Source organism: Monodelphis domestica, chromosome 1, assembly GCF_027887165.1.
Source record: "Monodelphis domestica isolate mMonDom1 chromosome 1, mMonDom1.pri, whole genome shotgun sequence".
Lineage (NCBI taxonomy): Eukaryota > Metazoa > Chordata > Mammalia > Didelphimorphia > Didelphidae > Monodelphis > Monodelphis domestica.
The window spans coordinates 547,464,466-547,491,330 of record NC_077227.1 but is presented as its reverse complement, the minus strand read 5'-3'; the positions used below and the strand labels follow the sequence as shown (position 1 = coordinate 547,491,330).

The window sequence follows — 26,865 nt, the reverse complement described above, 5'->3', positions numbered from 1 at the left end:
GAGCCTTTGGAATGGTTTGATAGAGGATTAGGGCAGAGAGGGTGGCCTGATTCAAATTTCTAGCTCCCTTTGCAGCTAGGGATACTGGGGGCTCCGAGAGAAAATTATTTACTCAAGGTCAAATTAGTGGCAGCACTAGGACCCATGCCATGGTTGCTTTAAGTCTCAGTTTATTGTTCATTCCACTGGACTACACTGCCCTAATTTGGTAGACCATTTCTTGGCTATATCAGAAAAGCTTTGATTTCCAGGTTAGATAAAAAAGCACCTCTGTGCTTTTAGAAGAGAATTCTGGGTGTCTTTCCTTGTGCTATTCTCTCATTGGAAATCACTAGATCCACGCACCAGATCATGATTCTCAAAATTAATGAACCTCAGACACTTCCTGGCAATGTGGTCCCTTCATTTAATAGTGTAACATTTAAAAGAGTGGTTGGCATAAACTGTTATAGACAAAAGAGTGGTTGCCATAAACTGTGACCGCGAAAATATGGTTTCAAATCAAAAATAAAATGGTCGCCATGGGAAAATTCCCAAATATTAAATACCCAAGTCAGCTGGGTATTATGGAGATTTTAATTAATACAAAATAAAGGAATTAAGGAAAGGGAGAGAAACAGAGTAAGAGGGAATAATAGGAAAAAGCCTAGGCCAGCCTAGGCTTTAAGCCTTAAGAGAGACCAGTCAGTCTTTAATCACTCACCACAAGATTTGTCCCAAGCAAGATTCTAGTGTTCAGAGAGACCCTCCAGTTTAGCTCCTCAGCACCACTAAGTTCAGCCACCGAGCCCTCTAATTCAGCTTTGACAAGCTCAACTCCTCAGAGGCCTTTCTGATCTCCTTTTAAAGAGAATTTTCTCCTATGGCACCTCCCCTAAGTTCCCACATCTACCAATCACAGTAGACGTTTTCACAGGACTGACCATTCTTAATTCACACCTGAGTAGACTAAAACTTCACACCTCTTTTGATAAGCTTGTCCCTTGCAAGTTTGCAAGTTGCCTGACCTTCATAGGTACTTAGCACCTTTTTGTATTAGATCTAAAAATAGACCCAGCTTAAGGTTTTTTAGCTTTACTTTAAGTATGGGTTAAGTACTTTTCATTGTTCAGTAAAGAGTTCACAACTTTATCTTCCCCTAAAGTATGCTTAAGTATGGGTGGAGTAATGTAAAGTTCTCACATTCCTGATCAAGTACCTTCATTGTTTAAAATGGGGAATGGTCTTAACCAAATGTTCTAAGGTAGAGTCTGAGAATTTTTAACATTCACAAGTCTGAGAAATTTTAAGATTCACAATAGACAAGGAAGCTGAATTTTAGAGAGGTTAGGTAACTTGCCCAAGAACACACAGTAATATGGGGATGGAGCCTTAATGCCAGTACACAGTATTGATTCTAAGCCAGAAGGTAAGGATTAAAAAAATAAATTATAATGCTTTCTGATGCTTCAAGTATCACTTGTTGGAGAAAATAGGCATTTTAAAGACTATATCCTTCAGCTGTAGTGAATTCTGCTGACTTTATAAGAGGGATTTTTTCCTCCTGCCTTATTTAGCATTATATATATTGGGATGAGAAGAGAGAAGAGAAAGAAAAAAAAAACAAGAGAAAATTAGAACCAATTTGTTCCTACCCAGGAAACAAGTCTATAGCTTTTGTTGTATTTTTCAACTTATTTCTCATTGTAGTTCCATTGTGATGGTGGCTCTAGTGTCTAGGGAAATTAGCATCCTAGGCAAAGCTGTAAGTAGGGTGCAGAGAAATCTGGGCTTTTTCTAAGGATGACAAATTTAGAGGTTCTGATTGCACAAGCCCTTCAACAGACTAAAAACAGAAGTTAGCAAAAATAATTAAACTAAAAAGTTCTCAAATGGTGGGAAACTCTTGAATGCTGCTCCAGGTGCAATGGTTTCTAATTATGACTTTTGATAAGACTTAGAGATGAGAAAGCAGAGGCAAAGAGAAATGAGGCTGCATATTTAAGGTTCAATAAATAGTAAGAAATGGAGCCAGAATTCAAATTCAGGTTTTCTGGCTCTGCTCCAGGGAATTTTCCTACAAGTCCTTGAATGGCACCTGTGGGGCAAAGGTGGAGTTAGACAGATGAGGTTCCATGATGCCCCGTGAGCCATGTGTTTTCATCTTATCAACCTGCTTTTTTCTCTGCCTGAACAGGTGCAAATGTGTCTTTCCATTCTGTTTCTGGTCCTTGTGGAGTCATAAGCCTGAGTACTGGATAGCACAATGAGCTCTCAGAGGAGCCCTAAGACCAATAGAGTATCCTTTTTCTACCTTGAGATCTTGTTATTCTCATGTATTTATCTTTTTGCTCTGATTTCAGGGAGTGGGGAAAGGAAAAATGCGTTTTCAACAGCTTTTGCAATTTCCAATCCATTTGGTGTTCTGAGGCTTAGATGGGAGACTGTCGCTCAGGGAGCCAGTTGTTAACTCTTCGGGTCTGATAGGCAGTGAGAGGCCTGTTGTAACCAGTGAAGCATTCACATAATGAGGCTGACTTCCTTTTTGATTTTAGTTCAAAAAGCACATCATAGCTTTGTTGTTCTTTCCTAAATGCTGTCTATTTTGACAGCCTCCTCTGACATGCAGAAGCAGCCTACTCCAAGCAAAATTAATTATAATGTTCTCAAGTTCTCCTTTTCCTTCTGTCTTTCTGTGAAGTTACAGTGATGGGCCCAAGTCATGTTATGCCCATTTTCCTTGATGTCCTTTGTCAGACTTTACTAAGTTTGCCTGAGGCATAATTGTGATGCAGATGGATTTTGTGGCTGGTCAGAGTCACAGAATCTAGAGCTGTAAAGAGCCTCAGAGGCCATCTCATCTAACCCATATCTATGGAGAAATCCTTTCTGCAATATCTTTGACCAATCATCTGCCAGTGCACCCTTGAATACTGCCTGTGAGCTCTTTACTTGGTAAGGCAGTCTATTTTGCCTTTGGGCATTTTTAATTGTTAGGGGCTTTCTATTATCTGTCTTAAAACTATACTTTGACTTTTGGGACATCCTACATCCATCCATTGTGGTCCCAAGTGGTGGAACTGGGGGGCAAAGTAGAAATAGCTTTTCTGTTTGTTAGCTGAGTGACCATGAATAAGTTTACCTTTCAATGTCATCCTCATCTATAAAATGAGAGGTAGGACTAGATGGTCATTTCCAAGTTTCCTTCTAACCATAAATCTTATCATACTATAAAGTGTTAGGAAACAGATTTTGATCCAACATAAATAGAACTTCTTAACATTTAGACATGTTTAATGATGGAATAAAGTACTGTGCAAAGAAATGAGTTTCCAATTACTAGAAATTATTATGCTGAATAGCTAGCATAAAGAGAAGTTGGGTTATCATCTACCTGGAACACTGTAGACCCCCTTTCCTTCTGAATTTCCCAGTGACTCTCCAGGGCCACCTTCATTTAGTTACCCAGGTTTGAAAACTCAGTGTCATCTCCAAGTCCTCTCTCGTCCACTTTACATAATCACTTGCCATATCATTTTGATATATTTCTACATCTCTTGCATACATCTCCTCTCACACATACAGCTTCTCCTCAAGACCCTATCTTAATGCCCTCTCATTTATAAAATATTGCAGTAGCTTTCTAATTGCTCTTCCTGCTTCATGTCTTCCCTATTCCAGTTCATCCTCTACATAGTGACTGAACTGATTTTCCTAAATCACAGAGCTCCTCCTAACTAAACACTAATGGCTTCTATTATCTCTTGTTCCAAATAGAAATGCACTGATTTGGCATTAAAGTTCTTCACAAACTAGATACTTTTACCTTTTATAATCTTTTTATATTCTCCTCCTTTCCACACATTCTACAATTCAGCCACCCTGGACTACCTCCTGTTCCTTGCACATATCCTATCTCCAGTTTGCACTGACTGCTTCTGGTGCCTGGAATACTCTCCTTCCAAATTTTCCACTCTTAGAATTCCTGACTTCCTTTAAAACTCAGCTTGAGGGCTACCTCCTCCAAAAGACATTTCCTGATTCCCTTCTTACTAATCCCCATTCCTTCTAAGGTATAGCTCTTCTTTCTCATTAGAAAAGTGGCTACCTGAGGGCAGAAACCTTTTTGTTTAGTTTTTGTATCCTCAGAGTTTAGTAGAGTGCCTGACCCTTGCAAACACTTAATAAATTTTGGATTAATTGATTTTTAGTTGATAAATTTTGGATTAATTGATTTTTAGTTGATAAATATCTCCTTCAGTTGTCTGTGTAGTAATAGAGTTTAATGAAATCCATGCAGTGAAAAATGCAAACAGGAACATGTGGAGTACCTCACAATTTAAAAGAAATTCTTCTTGTGTTTTAATTCTAGATTTCATATCCTCCATGATGATGGCGAACACCTTTGGTGAGCTTGTGTCTCTGTTTCATACCTTTATTGTTAATAATTAGAGGATTGTTAAAATCACCTATATGGTTGCAGCTAGCTTAAAATCAACTTTTGTGATATTAATATTTTGTTGAAAAAGCATTTAAGACTGCATTGGTGGGGGGCAGTTAGTGGCTCAGTAGACTGAAAGTCAGGCCCAGAGATGGGAGGTCCTGGGTTCAAATCTGTCCTTAGACACTTCCTAGCTATGATACCCTGGGCAAGTCACTTAACCCCCATTGCCTAGCCCTTACCACTCTTCTGCCTTAGAACCAATACACAGTATTGATGCTAAGACAGAAGGTAAGGGTGTTTTTTTTAAATCACATTTGTTTTCCTAAGTCAAATTTTTTTGAATGCTCAACAAACTCAGTTGTAAGTTGCATCTTCTACACTAGAGGTATCAAACATGCCACCAGATGCCTGAATACTATTATGCAGTCTGAACTAGGTTAAAATGTGATTGGGAAATATATATATATATGTACATACATATATATATATTAAATGCTTACCTTTAATCTTGGAATCATATTTGGTTCTTAATTTGGTTCTTAATCTTAGAACTCCATATTTGGTTCTAAGGCAGAAGAGCAGGTTGAGTGACTTGTCCAGAGGCACACAGCTAGGAAGTGTCTGAGATCATATATGAACCCAGGACCTTCCATAGCCAGGCCTGGCACTCTATTCACTGAGCCACCTAGCTGCTCCTAACTTGGAAATATTTAACAAAATAAATAAAAACACAATATAAACTATGTATATGTGGTTTTCTAAGTCAATGTGCAGCCCAAAGGGACCATTTGTATGGTCTAATGGCCCCCATTTCTATTTGAATTTGGTACCATTGCTTCACTGGGTAGCTAGGTGGCACAAGTGGACACAGTGCCATGTCTAGAGTAAGGAAGATTCCTTTTCCTGAGTTCAAGTCTGGCTTCAGACACTTACTTAATGGCTGGATAACTCTGAGTAAGTTATTTAATCCTGTTTGCTTCAGTTCCTCTTTTGTAAAATGAACTGGAGAAAGAAATGGCAAACTTCTATAATATCTTTGCCAAGGGATCAGGAAGAGTAAAAAACAACTGAAAGATGACTAAATACTATATACACGCAAACACACATATATACACATAGCACATTTCCTTATCCAGCTCATTTTACAGATGAGAAAACTGAGGCAAACAGGGATTAAGCCCAGGATCACACAGATAGCAAAAGTCCAAGGTCATATTTGAACTCGTGACTCCAGGCCCAGGACTCTATCTACTATGTGGTCTTGCTGCCATGATAAATTTCATAATCATTTTTAAAAGTCATTTTTTTAGAGGCAGCATGTTACAGTGGAAAGAGCACTGGCTCTGCAGTCAGAGGACCTGGATTCAAATATCATTTCTGCATCCTCCCTGTGTGACCTTGGGCAAGTCATTTTATTCCTTTCAACCTCAGTTTCCAAATCTATGAAATAAGGGAATTGTACTCATACCTTTGAGTTTTTTTTTCAGCAATAAGCTTGATGATCCTTAGAATTTTTCTGTATATTCTCTTGCTCAAGGTGAGGGATCCTTTTAATTTACTGGGATGTAGTATCATTTCTAATCTGTGTAGATTTGGCCTCAGCACACCTACATTTAAATTCAAACTCTTCTTATGACCCATATGACTTTGCATGCGAAAGGCAGCTGATAGCTCAATGGAGAGAATGCTAGGTCTGCAGTCAGGAAGACCTGAGTTAAAATCCAATCTCAGATACCTACCTCCTAGCTATGTTACCCTGAGCAAGTCACTTGACCCTTGTTTTCCTCAGTTTCCTCAATTGTAAAATGGGGATCATAATAGCATCCATCTCCTAGGGTTGTTGTCGTCAAGATCAAATGGCATAATACTTGTAAAAGTTTTTAGCAGGGTACCTGGCACATAAAAGGTATTATAGAAATGCTTATTCCTTTCCCTTCCCTTTGGTCAAATTATCTAGATTCTTTGGGCCTCATTTTTTCCTTATCTGTAAAATAATAGAGTGGATAATCTCTAACCTCTCTCCCAGTTCTAACTCTTATGATTCTATAGCCAAAGTTTTATCCCTCTCTCTTGAATTTTTTTATTTTATAAAACAACTTTTTGTATTTCTAGCCCACTGACAAATCATTTGCCAGGTAATTATTACCAGATACAAAAGATAAATACTTCCCCTCTCTATGCTTCTAAAATTTCCAAACTAATTATACCTTAAACCAAAATATAGAATTTGTTTCTTCAAGTTTCTACATGATGTCTTAATTCATAGCTAGCAGCTGTTGTGTATTGTGGCAGTCAGAGACATAAGCAAAAATGAAAATCCATGTCTTAAGCCTGGTGTTGAATGCTCTTCTAGCCTGTGCAAATTATGTTACATTTTCAAATGTCCCATTGGCATTGGGCATAGAGTAGAAGTTTTTTCTGACCTCCTTCAGCTGTTGCAATTCAGGCAGGCAGGTTCTTGGTGGCCCCTTGACAAAATCTTATTCTAATCAAAATCTGCCTTTTCTTGAAACTTTTGGTTCTCATTCCCTTTTCCCTGCTCCAATTTTTAAATTCCCCAGCTGCTCCTGTTAGCAGTTTCATCTTTCCAATCAACTCTTCTAACCAGTTCTTGAGTTTCTTTCTTCAGTGACTGTGAGCTCTCCCAGCTGCTCTTGCCCATCTTGTTCTTTTTGCATGCCAGAAAGTCTAGCCTTCAAAAGAGTTTGAGTCTCTTAATTTGCTTTTGAGTATAGTTTAAACGCAAATACTTATTAGCTAAATATTTCAAAGTGTGCAGACTGTGTCAAGGAGAAATTTGTCAGGCATACAACTCAAGAATATGCAGCTCCAAGAGAACAACTGTTTTCTTATTTGAATGTGTGTGTATGTGTGGAAATAGAAATGTATAATGGGTACATATACATATATACATATATGTACTTATATCTACTTCCACAATTTCATTGATATAGTAGAAGGGTGTGGATTTGTAGTATGGTGGAGCTTTAGGGGTTTATGAGAAATCATTAATATAATGAGTCTTCAATTAATTTCAAATTATGGTTTAGGATTATATTTGTGTACGTACTGGTTGTTGTCCTTCCTGCTGGAAGAGGACCAAAATGGCATTACTGGTGACATCTATTGACTCTTGGATGAATTGGATTTAAGTGAGTCAGAGTTGCAAAAAGTCGTCAGCCTCACTCTCTTCCAGAATCATGGAAGTCCAATGAACAAAGTCATTGTCCAAAGTCCAAAAACAAAGTCAAGATGACTGATGATGGCTTGGGGTGCAGTGCATGATCTTGGTGTCTGACATCTGTCCAAATTCTAAGTGCTTCACAGTGCCTGCTTCTACCATCTTTATGTTGCTTAGAGCAAATTGTTGTCATCTGCCCCTTCTGCCAGGGGAAGGCTTCACATGCTTGGGATAGACACCCCCTAAACTCACCAGTGGATCTGAGGTGTGTTAGTTACCCTCAACCTGAGTTAGCCTTTCTGCCAAGATAGTTTACCAGGTATGGTTGGTGTGTTTATTACAGCTTTTTGGAGCCACAGGTGAGAGCTGGGTAGCAGGTAGGCACCAAAGGAAGAAAGCAGTTCTGAAAAGGCTTCATTATTACTTCACACCACAGTGTTAGTCCTCTCTGGATATCCTGTACCCTCCTGCATAGGTGCTACTGACTTTTACAAGTCAGTTACAAGTTACCAAGGAGGCTCTTGAAAGTTCTGAGAGGGAAAACATTTATGATTCTTCCTTAGAGATAATTCCTCTATTCTGTGTACTCTTAGCATTTTGCTCCTGCCATGCATGCTCTTTAGGGCTATCAAATGCATTATAGTTGTTTGTGGACCTATTTAACTCTCTCTGATAGATTGTTCTCATTATTAATAGAATTTATTTTCAGATTTCTCAGTCCTTCCCTCCTCTCCCCATACCATAGAAAATATAATCTGGCAAATAGTACATGTAATTTCTTTGTGTTTCTGCTTCTTAGTCCATTCTCTGGAGATGAACATTCACAAGTTATTCTTCAAATATTAAATCTGTAGCTGTATATAATGTTCTTGGATAGATGATACTGTCCTTGAGGGACAGGGTTTTGTTTCCCTCACCTTTCCATTTCTATCTCCTAGCACAAGGCCCTGCAAGTGGTAAGTATATATACAGTAGTGCTTGTTGAACTGAGTTAACCCTGTGGCTTACATACATTTCTCTAATTATATGCATTTATTTAATAAACATTTCTTGAGTACTGACATTACTGGGGATATAAGGATATACCCAACACAAAGCTAGCTCTTGAGGAGTTTACAAATTAATAGGAAAGGAAAAAATTGTGCACATAACAGATACATAAGGATGGGAGGAGGATGACGATAATAACATTGATTTGACACTACGGTTCTCAAAAATGTTTTATGTACATGATCTCAGTGATAACCTTATATGAAAAGTTTTATGGTATTATTATACTTGGTTTACAGATGAGAAGATTCTGCAGTAGAAAGAGAATAACTGGTTTGTCTAGGGCCATGTATTTTGTAATTCAGACAGGATTTGAATCCACATTCCTTCTCACTCAAAAATTAGCACTCTTTCTGCTACCTTAGTATAAAGCCATAATTATGGGGAAGTAAAAGAATTGGAGATGCCCATCAGAGATAAAACAGGAAAGGGAAAGGAAGAAATTCTTGCTCAGTTACACATGGAGAAACTTTCTCAGGCTTTAGATATGGGAATTACAGAAGAACTCTGACAGAAATGTTTATATTCTAACCACAGTTCAGATCTTATTATTATGTACATAGATGGCTCTCAATTCACATAAAAAATGAATATGCCTCCTTTAGCAGGCTCCCTGCTCCCAGTATCAAAAATGCCATTTTCTTGATTTAATATAAATGATTATATTTATTATTTAGATATTATATTTATTTGTTTATTTTTCATCACATCTCTGAGTCTACAATAAACTACTGTATATTAAAACCAGTTGTCATTTCTGTGGGCTCTTCCTCTCCCCACCTAATCCTAATATAACACATATAGATTTGTAAGGTAATATGCAATCTCTCGAAAACCCCATCCCACATATAAGAAATCACAAATCATGAAAGCTTTTCAATTTTGTTTATTTATCTATATTTTGGGAGACCTAGGAGTTATTGTCTTGCTTCTTCTCTTGTTGATGCTTTGATTATTTTTTAATGGACCAGCATGGCCACACACATTTTATAGGTTAAATTCACTTTGTGAAATCCTTATTTATTTAATTCACCAAACATTTAATAAGCCCTTACTCTATGCAAAGCACTGAACTGGACTTCAGGGATATAGAGTTAGAATATATGTTTAGTGCTGGAAGGGAATTTAGGGGTTATCTAATCCAATCTCCACCCTGATTTTATAGATAAGTAAACTAAGCCCCAGAGAGGTTAGTGATCTCCCATATCACGTAGATACTAAATGTTACACCTCAATTCTGAACCTTTGGTTTCTTTCTTTCTATACTCTTTCTCTAGCATCATATTGTATCTTCAAAGAGATTATGATGAGTAAGGGTGATGAATGCAGACATATAACTATATTATATGAAAGAAGAGTATATGAGAATATAGGTTGCCATGAAGAAAATGCTTTTTAATCTTTAAATAACTATATAAATTTGAATAATCTTTTAAAATATTTTATTTAGTCAATTTAGAACATGATTCTTTGGTTACAAGAGTCATATTCTTTCCCTTGCTCCCCTCCACCCACCTTCCCATAGCTGATACACAATTTCACTGGGTATTTACATGTGTCCTTGATCAGAACCTATTTCCATGTTGTTAATGTTTGCACTCAGATGCTCATTTAGAGCAGCAGTTCTCAACTTCTCAATTTGTAGCAATGAGAATACATAATTCATATCAGGTATTTACATTCCAAATCATAACTGTAGCAAAATTACAGTTTTGAAGTAGCCACCAAAATAATTTTTTGGTTTGGGGTCACTGCAACATGAGGAACTGTATTGCAGGGTCACGGCATTAGAAAGGTTGAGAACCACTGATTTAGAGTCTACATCCCCAATCATACCCTCCGCACCCATGTAATCAAGCAATTGTTTTTCTTCAGTGTTTCTACTCCTACAGTTTTTTTCTCTGAATGTGGATAGTCTTATTTCTTATAGAACCCTCCAGGTTGTTCAGGATCACTGCATTGCCACTAATGGAGAAGTCCATTACATTCAATTGTGCCACAGTGTATCAGACTCTGTGTACAATGTTCTCCTGGTTCTGCTCCTTTCACTCTGCATCAATTCCTGGAGGTTGTTCCAGTTCCCATGGAATTCCTCCACTTTATTATTCCTTTGAGCACAATAGTATTCCATCACCAACATATACCACAATTTGTTCAGCTATTCCCCAATTGAAGGGCATCCCCTCATTTTCCAATTTTAGGCCACCACAAAGAGTGCAGCTATGAATATTCTTGTACATGTCTTTTTCCAGCAGTGGGATAGTTGAATCAAAGGGCAGACAGTCTCTTAGCACCCTTTGGGCATAGTTCCAAATTCCCCTCCAGAATGGTTGGATCAGTTCACAGCTCCACCAGCAATGCATTAATGTCCCAACTTTGCCACATCCCCTCCAGCATTCATTACTTTCCATTGCTGTCATTTTAGCCAATCTGCTAGGTGTGAGGTGACATCTCAGAGTTGTTTTGATTTGCATCTCTCTGATTATAAGAGATTTAGAACACTTTTTCATGTGCTTATTAATAGTTTTGATTTCTTTAACTGAAAATTGCCTATTTGAATAGTTAATCTAATAAGCAAAATGCTATGAGAGATCTAAGGGAAAAAGATAATTTTTTCATGGGAGGAGCAGATCAAAAAAGGCTTCATGGAAGAAGTGAGTATTGAATTGTCTTGTTGAATAGGGAGGTTTTGAGAAAGAGAGTTAAAAGATAGGACCTGGATAGTATAATTTGTGAATGGATAGGGTCATAGAATTTTAGAGTTAGAAGGGAACACCAGACCTGAAAATCAAACCCATACCTAGAAATGAATGAATGTCCTCTACAACATACTTGTAAAGTGGCTGTATAGGTTTTGCTTGAAGACTTTAGATCAGTGGTTCTCAACCTTTCTAATGCTGTGACCCCGCAATATAGTTCTTCATGTTGTGGTAACCCCAAACCAAAAAATTATTTTGGTGGCTACTTCAAAACTGTAATTTTGCTACAGTTATGATTCAGAATGTAAATACTGATATGCATTATGTATTCTCATTGAAACAAATGAAACATACTTTAAATATAGTGATTAATCACAAAAACAATATTTAATTATATGTTGAGAAATATTAATCCAGCAGGAGGCAGCCTGAGCACTGGGGTGGGAGGTAAGTCCTGCCTGTGGAGGGGGTCCACAGATGCTGCCTTCTTCTTCCTGTCGTCTCCTTCCAGCTCAAGCTGAGGCTTCACTTTGCTGGGATTACTCGGCTCTGTTATCTGCTCCAGGAGTTATCTGCTCCAAGACTCGTTCTTAACCCCTTGGGAGCCAGCTCCCGGGTTCTCTCTCTGGGTCTTTGTTTGAGTCTGGTCTTCAGGCAACAGGGTAAATCCATCGCCCCTCATAGGGGGAGGGCTGCTGATAGATAACTAATATTAGTACAATGTGCAGGCAGCAGGGTCCCCATTCTTTCTGAGATCTTGCTGTAAAGTAGTGATTTCTCAGTGGCTAAAGCCATCGGAAATATGTATTTTCCGATGGCTTTAGGCAACCCCTGTGTTTTGGTCGTTCAACCCCCACTGCGGCCATGATCCACAGGTTGAGAACCACTGCTTTAGATGGACAGGAACCCAACTACTTTGTGAAGCAGCTCATCCTTTAATTGTTAGGAAGCTGAAGAAGATGGGATGATCCAAGTGAAAGGGTCTGGGGACTCAGGAACCAAGAGCTATGGAACATATTAAAATTCAAAAACAACTAACTTGGGTTTGGAGCATCAGCCAACTCTGAGATAACTGACTTGATCAACAAGATGAATTTGATCCACTTCTAATTGAAATGAACAATTACCATAAAAAAGAAGCAAAAGCTTCCTTAGATATTAAGGAGAGAAGATAATTAAGCTTGAAAGAAGAGACAAAGTCCTTAAAAAGATATAGTAACTATAAGAAATTTACAAAACGGAAATATCACTTTTTTTTGAGTAAAACAGATTTGGATTACATTTTTGGGAAAAGAAAATAGGGGAAGAAGATATCCAAGGAAGATTCCAGCTGCATCACTGAAAATTAGGAGGAAACACTGCCAAAGTGATCTGTATCTTAATTGCATAGAGATATTTTGTCAGACCAGTGTCAGGCTGGTTCTGATCAGACTGAGCCTTTGTATGAAAAAAAAAATAGGAAAAGTAGAAGTAGAAGTAGGAAGAAGCAGAAATAGGAAGAAGCTATCTATTATTTGGGAGGTTTTAAAACAAATCCAAAGCCAAGACCCCCTAAAAAGGAGAGGTTGGTTCGGGAAGAAAGGAGTACTGAGTACTTGTCAAAGGAGAAGATTAGGCTGCTTGATACCCAGATTAAAGACCTTACTTATAACAGATTCCTGAATGCCTCTTTCCAGAAGAGATAGGTTTTGTTTGGGCATCAGGTGGGCAAGATCCTGGTGTAGAGGTCTTAGGCCTTTGGAATAAAAAAAGGGGGGGTGGGAGAGAAGAAAAGTAGGAGCAAATGGTAATAGAATGTATCCAAGATCAAATACCAGAGAAGAAAAAAAAGAAAAAATGCTTTAACTTTCCTCCCAATTTGGATTATCAGAGCACCCATATGCATGAAAAAAAAAGAACAAAACAAAACTTCCATCTTAAAGTCAGAGTGAAATTTGCCCAAGATATATTTGTTCATATCTTTTAACATGTCATGGATTGTTGTGTTTTGCCATCTCATTTTCCCCAATTAATATAATTTCTCAAAACTTTAAAATTATTTTTTAAGTCTACAAGCATTTTATTTTCTATCTCACCCATTTCCCTCAAAACCCAGATATTCTTATAAAAAGTAAGCATAATCTAATTGAGCTAAACAAATTCCCATTTTGCCTATGTCCAAAAATGCGTGTCTCACTCTGTATGTCATCACTTATATGAAACTTAAAAAAAGTGTCCAAATCATGTCTCTCTAAAAGCTGATTTTTAGGACCCTGAATCCTATGTTGTTTATTTTTATATATGTATATATGTATTAGGTGGCTAGATATAGTAGTAGATAGAATACCAAGCCTGGAGTTGGAAAGGAAATCCGAGTTTAAATCCAACCTCAGACATTTGCTAGCTCGATGACCCTGTGAAAATCACTTAACTTTTGTTTGCCTCAGTTTTCTTATTTGTAAAATGGGGATAATAATAGAATCTACCTCCAAGAGTTGTTTGTGAGGATCAAATGAGATGATAATCATAAAGAATTTAGCACAATGCCTAACGCATAATAACTACTATATAAATGCTAGCTATTGTACAGGTGTGCAAATAGATATTTGAATTTTCCACTGATTCCGTTTGGCAAAAATGAATTGTCTTTTTGTAAAATTTACTGAAAAAATACATCATAAATTGATGCTGGGAAATATAACCAATTTTTTGCCAAGGAAAAATGATACATAATAGTGGCCCCATATTAACTTTTTGTATAGAAGATATTGTTCCTTCCCCTTCTCTTTCACTAGGCAGTAGCTACTAATTGTTCTGATGTCTCTAAAAGACTACAAACTGCTGTATTAAATTTTCTGTGTAGTTTTGTTCTGGTCACTTTCCTATGAGATCATTGAGTCCTATAATGAATTTTAACATTTCTGAGAGAACTGCATTTGCTGGTTCATGTTGTCAAGTCAATGCCAGTCCCAGTAAAAACACTGCCAGTATATCAACATATCTCTGCTAATATCATAAGGATCAGATATCCAATAATTTACAAAAAAGAAAAAAAGCTCAAGATTTAGCAATTATTAATTTTTCATTTAAACTAGACCCATTCTTTGGATTAACTCATGTCTTTGTTTTATGAAAATTCCTAAAAGTTTAAATATTAAAATCTCCATTAAAAATTCTCCATTAAAAAAAGAAGGAAGTAAAATTGAGTCTTCAAAGATCTTTTTTATTTAATGATTACCTTGAATTTACTTTGTAAGCTGTCTTGCATTTGGGGACTGGATGTTAGCTTACTGGACTAGCAGAGTGGTTTTCACACAAGTAGGGGCTTAGTAAAAGCTCAAGTGAGTGTCCTTCCCCGGGATAATTCAATCCAGTGAATAGATGAATAAAAAAGGATAGATATAATAAATGGATTAAATGATTATTAAGTGCAAAACACTATACTAAGTACTAGATAAAAATGAAAGAGTTCTAAGTTTAGAGTTTAAGATGGAAAAGCACCATTTTTAGAGTTTACGAATAAAGAAAATGTATCATCTTTTTCCCCCTCCCTCCTTTCCTATCTCACTCTCTTCCTCCCTCTCTCCCCAATGGAAAAGCACCATTGTTAGACTTTAGGAATGAAGCAAATGTAGCATCTTTTTCTTCCTTCCTTCCTTCCTTCCTTCCTTCCTTCCTTCCTTCCTTCCTTCCTTCCTTCCTTCCTTCCTTCCTTCCTTCCTTCCTTCCTTCCTTCCTTCCTTCCTTCCTTCCTTCCTTCCTTCCTTCCTTCCTTCCTTCCTTCCTTCCTTCCTTCCTTCCTTCCTCCCTTCCTCCCTTCCTCCCTTCCTCCCTCCCTCCCTCCCTCCCTCCCTCCCTCCCTCCCTCCCTTCCTCTGTTCCTCCCTCCCTCCCTCCCTCCCTCCTTCCCTCCCTCCCTTCCTTCCTTCCTTCCTTCCTTCCTTCCTTCCTTCCTTCCTTCCTTCCTTCCTTCCTTCCTTCCTTCCTTCCTTCCTTCCTTCCTTCCTTCCTTCCTTCCTTCCTTCCTTCCTTCCTTCCTTCCTTCCTTCCTTCCTTCCTTCCTTCCTTCCTTCCTTCCTTCCTTCCTTCCTTCCTTCCTTCCTTCCTTCCTTCCTTCCTTCCTTCCTTCCTTCCTTCCTCCCTCCCTCCCTCCCTCCCTCCCTCCCTGCCATAATTGCCTTTTACTCCTCTCCTTCATCCTCCTGGACAATCATCTCACATAATATTTTAAAAGGCAAAACAAGAAAAAAGAAAAAAAATAGCTAGTATTTATAATAGTATTTTAAAGTTAGCAAGTGCTTTACCTATAAAAAAGGTCTCATTTTTTTCCTCACCACAGCCCTGGTACTTAGATGTTATTATCTTCATTTTGCAGATGAGGAAACAGGCAGAGGCTGAGTGACTTATCCAGGGTCACACAACTAGTAAGTGTCTGAGAATGAATTAGAATTCACAAATTCAAGACATGCAAGTCCAATGCTCTATCCACTTAGCCACCTGAGATACACATACACACATAGAGTTTCTATATATACACACACATACACACAATACATATTTGTATATTCATATATAGTCTTTATATAAATATAGTTGCTTATAATGAATCCATACACCAAAAAATCTGAAAGATATTCAGTGTATCACAGTCACAGACCTCTCACCTATGGATTGAGAGAGAATAGATGCTTTCTTATATCTCTTTCAAACTATGCTTCTGCTTTTCATTATCACATTGGATTTTTAATTCTTTGTGTTTTTCCATTTGCATTGTTGTAGTCATTGAAATTATTGTTTTTCTTGGTTTTGCTTACTTAATTTTCTGTTAGTTCATGTAAATTATGCTTCTCTGTATTCATCACATTCCTTATTTCTTAAAGCATAGAACATTTCATTACATTCATGGACCATAATTTGTTTAGCCATACCATAGCAGATGAGCATTTTCTATGTTTTCAAATTTTTGCTTTCACAAAAAGTGCTTACTATACATTTTTTTTTATATTGGGGTTTCTAAATAGCATCCTTGATGTAATCTCTGAGTCAAAAGTTATGAACATTATAGACACTATATTTACACAATTTCAAAATTTTTTTTCAAAATGATTATAGCCCCACCAATAATGTACCAGTGCATCTGTCTTCCCATAATCCCTTCATCATTGATTCTTCCCATATTGAGTCATCTTTGCTGAGGGGCAGTGTGTTAGGTTGTTTTGAGTTGTATTTCTTTTGTTAGTGATTTGGAACATACTTTCTTATAGTTGTTAGTAGTTTAAAATTCTTTTAAAATGATTTGTTAATATCCTTTGACCATTTATTTATTGGGAAATGATTTATGGTTATATATGTGTATATGTATATATATGTTAATTGTTTATATATTTGGATACTAAACCTGCTGCAAAGTGATGCTTCATGATGGACAAGGAAACATTGAAAAAAATCAATGAGGGATTAGGGATTAGACTTTTCCACTATTCATTGCATTTTTATCCCATTAGAAATCTTGGTGTCTTAGATAGTAGAGATAGCTGAAATTACTTTATATGTCTTACAAGTCCTATTTTGGAGAGGTATAAGAGGTCATGAGGAAAAAAATAGTTACTGGCCTCCTATTCTTTTCTTTTTCTCAGTCTTTATTTTTAACATATAGGTAGCAGTTAGCACAGCTATTGACTATTTCCTGTTCCTGGATACTCTTTTCACCTTTGACTTCCTTAGCCCTGCTCTCCCCTGGTCCTCTTGCTGAACTTATCAGTTTCCTTCACTGGTTCATTGTTCTCTTCTTTCCTCTTTTCCTAAATATATTCTGCCAAGCTGCTTCCCTGGCACCTATTCATTACCCTTGATGATCTCATCTACTCCAGTGAGTTCAAATGCTATCTCTATTATAACAAACACATGCATACACATTTTCAGACAATCTCCTGAGCTTCATTCCTATATCTCTTACTGTTTGCTGGTTATATCTTCACCAGGTTGACTCTACAACACCTCAGTTCAACATGCCCCCAAATGAATTCATTAACTTTCCCCCTAAACTTGTCCCTCCTTCTACCTTTCCTATTTTAGTTGATGATGCTACAATTCTCCAAGTCCTCTAGACCTGAAACATCAGGATCAATCTTTAACACTTCCATTTCTCATCTCTCATCAATTCTAAGTTTTTCAAATTCTACTTTATGAAGAAAATGTTAGATTAGATAGTCTAAAGTGCCTTCCAGCTCTAAATCAACAATACTATAAAAATACAAGATCCTTTGCTTGCATTGATCTACTGAACAATCTGGTTTCAATCTACCCTTCTGTTCTTATTCTTTGAATTCTATATTTCAAACAACTGAGATTATTAGCTGTACTCTAAACTCATTATTCCAACTCTTGCCTCCCTGTATTTTCACAAGCTGTTCCTAATAGCTAAGAGAGAATTCCTTCTGTATTATTGCCTTTAAGAACCTTTCTTGGGGCAACTAGGTGGCTCAGTGGATTGAGAGCCAGGCCTAGAGATGGGAGGTCTTCTGTTCAAATCTGGCCTCAGATACTTTCTAGTTTAGGACCCTCAGCAAGTCACTTAAATCCCCATTACCTAGCCCATAGCACTCTTCTGCCTTGGAACCACTACATAGTATTCCTTCTAAGATATAAGGTAAGTGTTAAAAAAAAAAGAATCTTCCTTGTCCTTTGAGGTTCAGCTGAGCTGCTCCTTTCTCCATGAGAATTTCCCTGTCATGCCTTCAGTTGCTAGAGTCCTTTCCTCCTTCAAATTTTCCAACAGCACATTTCTCTCATGGAATTTCTTCTTTGTCTCATTAGACTCTATTTCATGCTTACATGTATTTGTGTTTTGTTCACTATACTGTAAGCTCCTTCCAGGAAGGAGTTATGTCCTCTCTCATCTTTGAATGCTTAGAGCTGATTACATGTCCTTGCACAAAGCAGAGGCTTTCTGTGTTGAAATGATGTTTGCTCTGCTTCGGAGTGACTTCATGATCACAGACCTCATACAAGTTATATTGTATGTATATATACATATATATACATATATATATAAATATATATATCATTTATTCTAGAAAGGAACTGTCCTTTCCATTCTAAAGTTAAGTCAACATTTTAATTTTCTTCTCCTGGCAATAGAAAGGACAATGAATTAGAACCCCTATATCTCTGGATCCTGAAACATCTACAAAATTTCCCTATCTCATATTTGTTTTTGTGTGTGTATATGTGCATGTGTGTATGTGTGTATGTGTGTGTGTGAGTTTTTCAAGTGTGTCTGACTTTTTGTGATACTATTTGGTGTTCTTTTGGCAAAGATACTGGAGAGATTTGCCATTTCCTTCTCTAGCTCATTTTATAAATGAGGAAACTAAGGTAAATGGAGTTGTGTAATTTACCTGAATCACACAGCTAGGAGTGTCTGAGGCTATATTTGAACTCATGAAGAATCTTCCTGACTCCAGACCCGGCCCTCTATCTGTATCACTTAGCTGCCCAATCTCAGGTATATAGCTAACCAGGACTGGTCCATATATTTATTTTGAACTGGAGATGTGATTTCAGTGAATCAGCATTTATTCAGAACCTGCTGTGTGTCAAGGAGCGTGCTTCATTAGTACAAAGAGTTTTTTTTCAACCCTGATTTTCTGTCTTAGAAACTACTCTAAGACAGAAAGGCAAGCTTTAGGCAAACAGGATTAAGTGACTTGCCCGAGTCACACAGTTAGGAAGTGTCTGAGACCAAATTTGAACCCAAGTCCTCCTGATTCTAGGCTTGGCACTATTCTACCTAGCTGCTCTTAGTATAAGGAATTCTTAATGAGGAACCTTTCTACAACTATAGATTCACTACTCTTCTGTAGCATACAATCTCAGAAAGTTGCTGGGACATTTAGAAATTGGGACTTATGTAGCCACAGGCAGGATTTGAACCCATATCTTCCTAACTCTAAGACCAGCTTACCCTCTACTCTGCTAGACTATCTTTACATTTACAAAGTATTTTATATACATGATCTCATTTGATTCTTGCAATAAATTCACAAAATGAGGGTGGTACAGGTACTACTTTATAGAGAAAGAATCAAAATCCCAGACCAAGGGGTTGGATACCAAGCCAAGGCCTCTTCCTGCCTCCTATGTATGTCACTAGTCTTGAAACGCAGCTTTTTCCAGATATTCTTGTCCTCAAGAAAAGTGGGCAGTTGGCCTAAAAAATCCATCAATGCAGTAGGTCTTGTATTTCTAGCCTGAGGGAACACAGATGCCTCTTGGGCAAGGTGGTGATTTTGGCAAATTAGATCTCTCTTCTAGGTATATGGAAATGTTATTGGATCTGTCAGGTTCTTTGGAACTGATCCTCAGTTCTGATTTTATACAACTGGGCTCCTATTTCTATCCCTGGATCGCCTCCACTCTGGCATCTGTTTTCTTCACTTTACTGAAAACACTCTAACCACATCAGTGACTCATGGGCAAAGAGAGAACAGTTTTCCTATGGAACCTTCCTCATTAAGAGATTCTAACAGATTGTGTGTGTATGTGTGTGTGTGTGTATGTATGTGTGTATGTTTATATTGTGTGTTTGTGATGCATATTAAAAGCTGACCTTTTTCTTTATTGTCTCTGCCAACTTCTGTAAATATATCTCTCCTTGGCCATTCTTCTGGAGAGTGGCTATTGTCACTTGCTTGGGTGGAAATTTGAAGGACAATATAGAGGTGGTTGGGCTTGGGTTTTAGAATCAAGGTTTGAATCCTATCTTTGCTACTTAACTCTTCTGGGTCTTGGTTTTCACATTTGTAAGATGTTGAGAAGTTGAGACTTAAACAGTCACAGGGTCACTGGTAGGATTCAAATCCAGTTCTTCTTAACTTCAAGACCAGTTTACCCTCTATCTCACTAAATTATCTTTACCGTTACAAAGTACTTTATGAACATGATTTCATTTGATTCTTGCAATAAATAAAAAATGTGAGTGTGGGTACAGGTACTATTTTACAGAAAAATAAACTAAATCCCAGAGAGGAAAGTCACTTGGATCAGATGAATTCTCAGATGTCTTCCAACTCTAAATCCTTAGCTATTTGAAAAAAAGTCATTCACTTAATCTTTGGACCTCAATCTTTCTTATTTAAAATGAGGATGATAATACCCATATTACCTCCCTTATAGTGTTGTTTTAAGGAGAAAATAAGAGTGCTTGGCACATAATAGGCACTTAAATGTTTATTGATTGATTGATCAATATATAGAACACTTGGTAAATCAAACTACCTACATAAACAATGGCTATGCTCATTTCCTTCATTACTCACTATATTGTTCTCTGCCCCTTTTCTATGTATTTTTTAAATTTTCCGAGTTGTAAAAATTTGTAACTTTCTGCAATTATTTTGCCTTAGCAATTTTACTCATGTTTGAGTAAATACAGTACTGCTTGATTTTCTTCTCTGAGCCTAGGCAGGATGGTGTTATGAATAGAGCACTTGATTGAAGAAGAGTCAGGAGAGCTTGGAGAGAATTTGAATCTCAGCTTAGCAATTGAATATATGTGAACTATGGAGAGCTGCTTAATTTTCCTGGCCTATCTCAATATCCTTTCTTGTATACTTGGACTAGATAATTATTAAAGTCCTTTCTAAAATAAGATTCTTTCTACCTCAAAATTTCTATGGTTCTATCATAGTTTGTTTGTGACAAGGCAAAGTAGTTCCAAAGTAGTTCAGTCAAAGAATGACTGAAACCTTCAAGATTCTTTGTTGCCATTGGATTCTTATCAGAGAATTGTATTGTCATTTAAAGCTCTGCTATCCAGTGTTTGATATAATTTCCTATAACTATACATTACCCAGACCTATTCTAGAAAGGGATAGAAAATGCACGCGCGCGCACGTGTGTGTGTATGTATGTTGATGAAGGTCTACCCTTGGGTTTAGGGATGCCAGATTTCAAACACCTGCCCCCTATTGCATGTCTTCCTTTTCCTAAGGAAAAGTTCTTGGGAATAGGAAGTATTTACTACTTTCAGGAAGCACATATAGTGAATTCTTTAAAAAAATTTTGTTTTTCTCATCATGAAAAATATACTTTCATAATAGTAATTGTTGTAAGAACAAACTCATTCAAAATCAAAACACCAAAATAAAATTGCTAATACTGATAAGAAATATAGTATGTTTTGATCTGTATCCATCCAACTCCAACAGTTCTTTCTCTGGAGGTGGAGAGCATTCCACCTTATAAGTCTTTCCGGATTGTCCAAGATCATTGCATTGCTGAGAGCAGCCAAGTTTTCACAGTTGATCATCATACAATATTGCTGTCACTATGTTCAATATTTTCCAGGTTCTGCTTATTTCACTCTGCATCATTTCAGGCAGGTCTTTCCATCTTTTTATGAAATCATCTTGCTTACCATTACTTATAGCACACCAACATGTACCACAATTTGTTCAGCCATTCCTGAATTGATGGACATTTCCTCAATTTCCAATTCTTTGCCACCCCAAAAAGAACTGCTATAAATATTTTTGTACAAGTAGGTCCTTTCTCCTTTTATCATGATCTCTTTGGGATACAAACCCAGCAGTGTTATTACATGATCAAAGGATATGCAAAAATTTATGGCCCTTTGGTCTTAGTTCCAAATTGCTATCACTTCACAACTCCACTAACAATGCATCAATGTTCCAAATTTGCCATATCCCCTCCAACATTTAACATACTCTCTTTCTGTCATATTGGACAATCTGATAGGTGTCAGGTGGTATTTTAGCATTGTTTAAATTTACATTTCTCTAATGAAGAGTGATTTAGAACATTTTTTCCTACATGATTATTGATGGCTTTGATTTTTTCACCTGAAAACTGCTTGTTCATATTCTTTGTCCATTTGTCACTTGGGGAATGACTTGTATTCTTGTTAATTTGACTCAGTTCTCTATAAATTTGGGTAATTAGGCCTTTATTAGAGAAATTTGTATTGTTTGTTATGCCCCCTAATTTATTGTTTCCCTTCTAATCTTGGGTATATTAGTTTTGTTTGTACAAAAGCTTTTTAATTTAAAATAATCAAAATTATCTATTTTACATCTTATAATGCTCCCTCTCTCTTGTTTGGTCATAAATTCTTCCCTTCTCAAAGATCAATCAGGTAAACTATTCTATGTTCCCCTAATTTAGTTATGTTTAGTTATGTTATCTCTTTTTATATCTAGATCATAGGTCCATTTTGACCTTATCTTGGTATAGGGTGTGAGATACTTGGTATATATCTACTTTCTGCTATGCTGTTTTCCAATTTTTCCAGCATTTTTTGTCAGAGTGAATTCTTATTCTAAAAGTTGGGGTCTTTGGGTTTATCAAACTCTGGTTTCTAATGTCATCTATACCTATATATTGTGCATCTAATCTATTTCCATTGATTTACCATTCTATTTCTTAGGTAGTACCAGACTGTTTTGATGATTTTTGCTTTATAATATAGTTTGAGATATGGGACTGCTAGGCCACCTTTCTTTACATTTTTTCATTAATTCCCTTCATATTCGTGGTCTTTTGTTCTTCCAGATGAGTTTTATTTTTTTTAACTAGTTCTATAAAATGATTATTTGGTAGTTTGGTATGGCCCTGAATAAGTAAATTAATTTTGATAGATTTGTCAGTTTTATTATATTAGCGTGGCCTACTCATAAGCAGTTACTATTCTTCCACTTGTTTAGATATGACTATTTGTGTGAAAAGTATTTTGTAATTGTGTTCATATATTTCCTTGGTTTGTCCTGACAAGTAGACCCCTAGGTATTTTATATTGTTTAGAGTTACTTTAAATAGAATTTCTCTTTCTGTTGCTTGCTGCTGAACTTTGTTGATGTTATATAGAAATGCTCATGATTTCTGTGGATTTATTTTGTATCTTGCAACTTTACTAAACTTATTGTAAGTATCCCCTCATATTATCTGCAAAGAGTGATAGCTTAGTTTCCTTACTGCCTACTTTAATTCTTTAAATTTCTTTTTCTTTTCTTATCACTAAAGCTAGCATTTCTAGTTTAATATTAAATAATAGTGGTGATAATGGGCATCCTTGCTTCACCCCTGATCTTATTGGGAAGGCTTCTGTCTTATCCCCATTACAGATGATATTTGCTGATGATTTTTGGTAGATACCATTTATCATTTTAAGGAATGACCCATTTATTTTCCTTGTTTTCTAGTATATTCTGTCAAAAGCTTTTCCTGCATCTATTAATATAATCATGTGATTTCTGTTAGTTTTGTTATTTATATGGTTAATTATGCCAATAGTTTTCCTGATATTAAAACTGGCCCTGCATTCCTGGTATAATTACCACCTAGCCATAGTGAATGATCCTTGTGAGATATTTCTGTAGTCTCCTTGCTACTAGTATTTGATGTAAACATTTTGCCTCTATATTCATTAATGAAACTGGCCTATATTTTTCTTTTTCTGTTTTTGTTCTTCCTGGCTTAGATAATAGTACCATATTTATGTCATAGAAAGAATTTGGTAAGATTCCTTCTCTGCCTATTTACCCAATTAGGTTATATAGTATTGGGATTAATAATTCTTTAAACGTTTAATATAATTCACTTGTGAATTCATCTGTTCTGGGGGATTTTTTTCTTAGGGAGTTCATTGATGGCTTGTTCAATTTCTTTTTCTGAGATGGGATTATTTAAGTATTCTATTTTCTCTTTTATTAATCTGGGCAATTCATATTTTTGTAAATATCCATACATTTCATTTTAGAGTGTCATATTTGTTGGCATATGTTGGCAAAGTAGTTCCTAATGATTGTTTTAATTTCCCCTTCCTTGGAGGTGAGGTCACCCTTTTCCTATTTGATGCTAATTATTTTATTTTCTTCTTTCCTTTTTAAAAATCATATTCACTCTATTTTATTTGCTTTCCTCTCATAAAATCAACACCTAGTCTTATTGATTAGTTTAACAGTTCTCTTATTTTCAATTTTATTAATTTCTCCTTTTATTTTTAGGATTTCCAATTTAGTGTTTGATTGGGGATATTAAATTTTTTCCTTTTCTAGTTTTTTTTAGTTGCATGCCCACTTTATTGATCTGCATTTCCCCTATTTTTCTTTGAAGCTTTGTGTGTGTTTCATTTGCTTTCATTGTCCCTTTCTGTGTCTCTGCCTTGCTCTTCTTTGGCTCCATAAAAATTGTCTATGGTTAGGTTTTTAAAAAATATTTTCTCATTTTCCCAGCCCATTTCTTGACTTTCATTTTTGTCTTAAAGGTGGACTCCATTCTCAAGGTAGAGAGGGCACTCTCTTAAATTTCAGTTCTTCTTTGATGTTCCCCTTAGCACTATCTCTGTATTTCTTCAAATTTTAGTTTTTCCAAGGTAGTATGCTGGCCTGTGGGTTGGAGTTCTGAAATCTACCTCCTACTGCTAATTCAATCACCCCCAGTGACTGATGATGGCTTGTAGAGCTCAGAGCACTGTGAGGTACCCTTTGCTGGGGTTTAGGGTCCAACTTCAGGCTTGGATAGGGTTTTTTGGGCTCAATCAGGTCAGGCACTCTGGACTGCCTTGCCTGGGGGCTGTAACTTCACCTTGCTTTGGTAAGGGCTAGCTTGGTCTGGGTTCACACAGGCCAGCATGCTGGGGATTGTCTTATGATAGGGCTTGGGGCTTTGCTCTGGGCTTATATAGACTAGGGGTGTTGCACAGACTGCCTTACACTGGGGCTCAAGTTCTCACTTGTAGCTTGGGCTAGGGATTTGCTTGGGGCTTACACAGATCAGACATGCTGTGCAGACTGCTTTGGGCTGGGGTTCCTGGACCTTACTTACTGAATGCATGGGCTATGATGGAAACTTTAATGGGTATGTGTGGGGTTACACTGCTGTTGGTTTAGATAGGGTCTCAGGGGCTAGATGTTAGCTTGGGCCTAGGTTCAGAACCTGAAAGAGTACGTGTGTGTGTGTGTGTGTGTGTGTGTGTGTGTGTGTGTGTGGTTGCTCCTTACTCTTCAGCATAGTCTCCTGCTGTGCTCTCCTGTCACCCCAGCGAACCAGACCCTTTCTGCTTACCTTTCATGTTGTTCTCTGTATGAAAGTTTCTTCACTCTGTCTCCTTGTTGGTTTTCACTTCAGTATTCGTTCTGAGGTATTATTTTAAGGTTGTTGAGAGGATTTTCATGTTGGTTTGAGATTTCCCTGCTCTGCTTCACCATTTTGGCTCTGCCTCCTCCACCTGTGACTTCTTGTTGGAAGAAGAGGGTTCACTGTGGTAAAAGAACAGGAGTCTTGAATCAGAAGACCCCACTGAGTCTCTGCTCAGTGCCTAACTACTTATATGATTCTCTCTTTCTTTTTATAAAAAAGCCTTGCCTTCTGTCTTAGAATTAATTCTAAGACAGGAGAAGGGCAAAGACTAGGCAATTGGGATTAAGTAACTTGCCCAGGGTCTGAGGCCAGATTCAAACCCAGGGCCTCCCAGTTCCAGGCCTGGTGCTCTATCTGCTGTGTCACCTACTGTCCCCTATCTGATTCTCAGTAAGTCACTTAGTCTTTATGGGCTTTATTCTCTTCTTCTATAAAGTAAGGAGAGCAGACTAAATGTTCTCTAAGGCCTCTTCCAGATCAGACATTATGTGAGTTTTGTGGCTACAATATTTGTTGAATGATTGCTAAAACAAGTCACAGTAGTAATTGCCTTACATGGTGTATTTGTATTATCAAATTTCCAGAGCTTCTTCATTTGTCTATCCAAATGATATGTGTATATTTTCCCAAACTTATGATTTTATCATTTCAGGGAATGTCTAGGGAGGAATGTCTCTATTATCACCTGTTGGCAATTGTTCAGCAATTTATGGCCTTAGATAATTGTGTTGAAGCACTAGTAATTAAATGATTTTCTCAGGGTCATTTAGTCAATATGTCAGAGGCAAGACTTGAACCAAGGTCTTCTTGACTTCAAGGTTGGCCCTCTATTCACTATGGAATATGTATCATTTAATCAGTCAATGAGCATTTATTAAGTACCATGTACTGCTACCTTCTCCTCCTCCTCCTCCTTCTTACTTCTTCCTTCTTCTGTATTATGGTATGGTACTAGGGTTAGTGCAGCGAGGTGGCATAATGGATCAAGTGCTGGACCTGAAGCCAAGAAGACTTTATCTTCATGAGTTCAAGACTGGTCTCAGACACTTATTAGTTGAATGATTCTGGGCAAGTTACTTCACCTTGTTTGCTTTAGTTTCTCATATGTAAAATGATCTGGAAAAGGAAATGGTAAACACTGCAATATCTTTGCCAAGAAAACCCTAAATAGTGTCATGAAGAGTCTGAAACAACTGAAAAACTATAATAGCTGAAGATTGTAAAGACAAAAGTGAACCAATTTATGCCCTCAAGGAGTAAAATATATATTTAAAATATATACATACAATGCTATTTCATATATATGATGTATATGGCATATAATATTTTATCCTATAATTTATTTCCCATATGTTATACAAAGTAAATGCTTGG

At 36.9% G+C, this 26,865-nt stretch overlaps 1 protein-coding gene across 2 annotated transcripts in view; it reads left to right on the top strand.

The window, feature by feature from the left end:
- DCDC2C (doublecortin domain containing 2C) overlaps nt 1-26,865 on the top strand; it is a 183,499-nt gene that overhangs the window by 150,660 nt on the left and 5,974 nt on the right. For both annotated transcript variants that reach the window (XR_458801.2, XM_007476177.2), the window contains one exon: nt 4,352-4,387. Coding sequence is in view for 1 of the 2 variants with exons in the window: in XM_007476177.2 (XP_007476239.2) it covers nt 4,352-4,387 (36 nt within the window). In the remaining variant the exon portion in view is untranslated. Of the gene's footprint in view, nt 1-4,351; nt 4,388-26,865 lie in introns of those variants that run through there.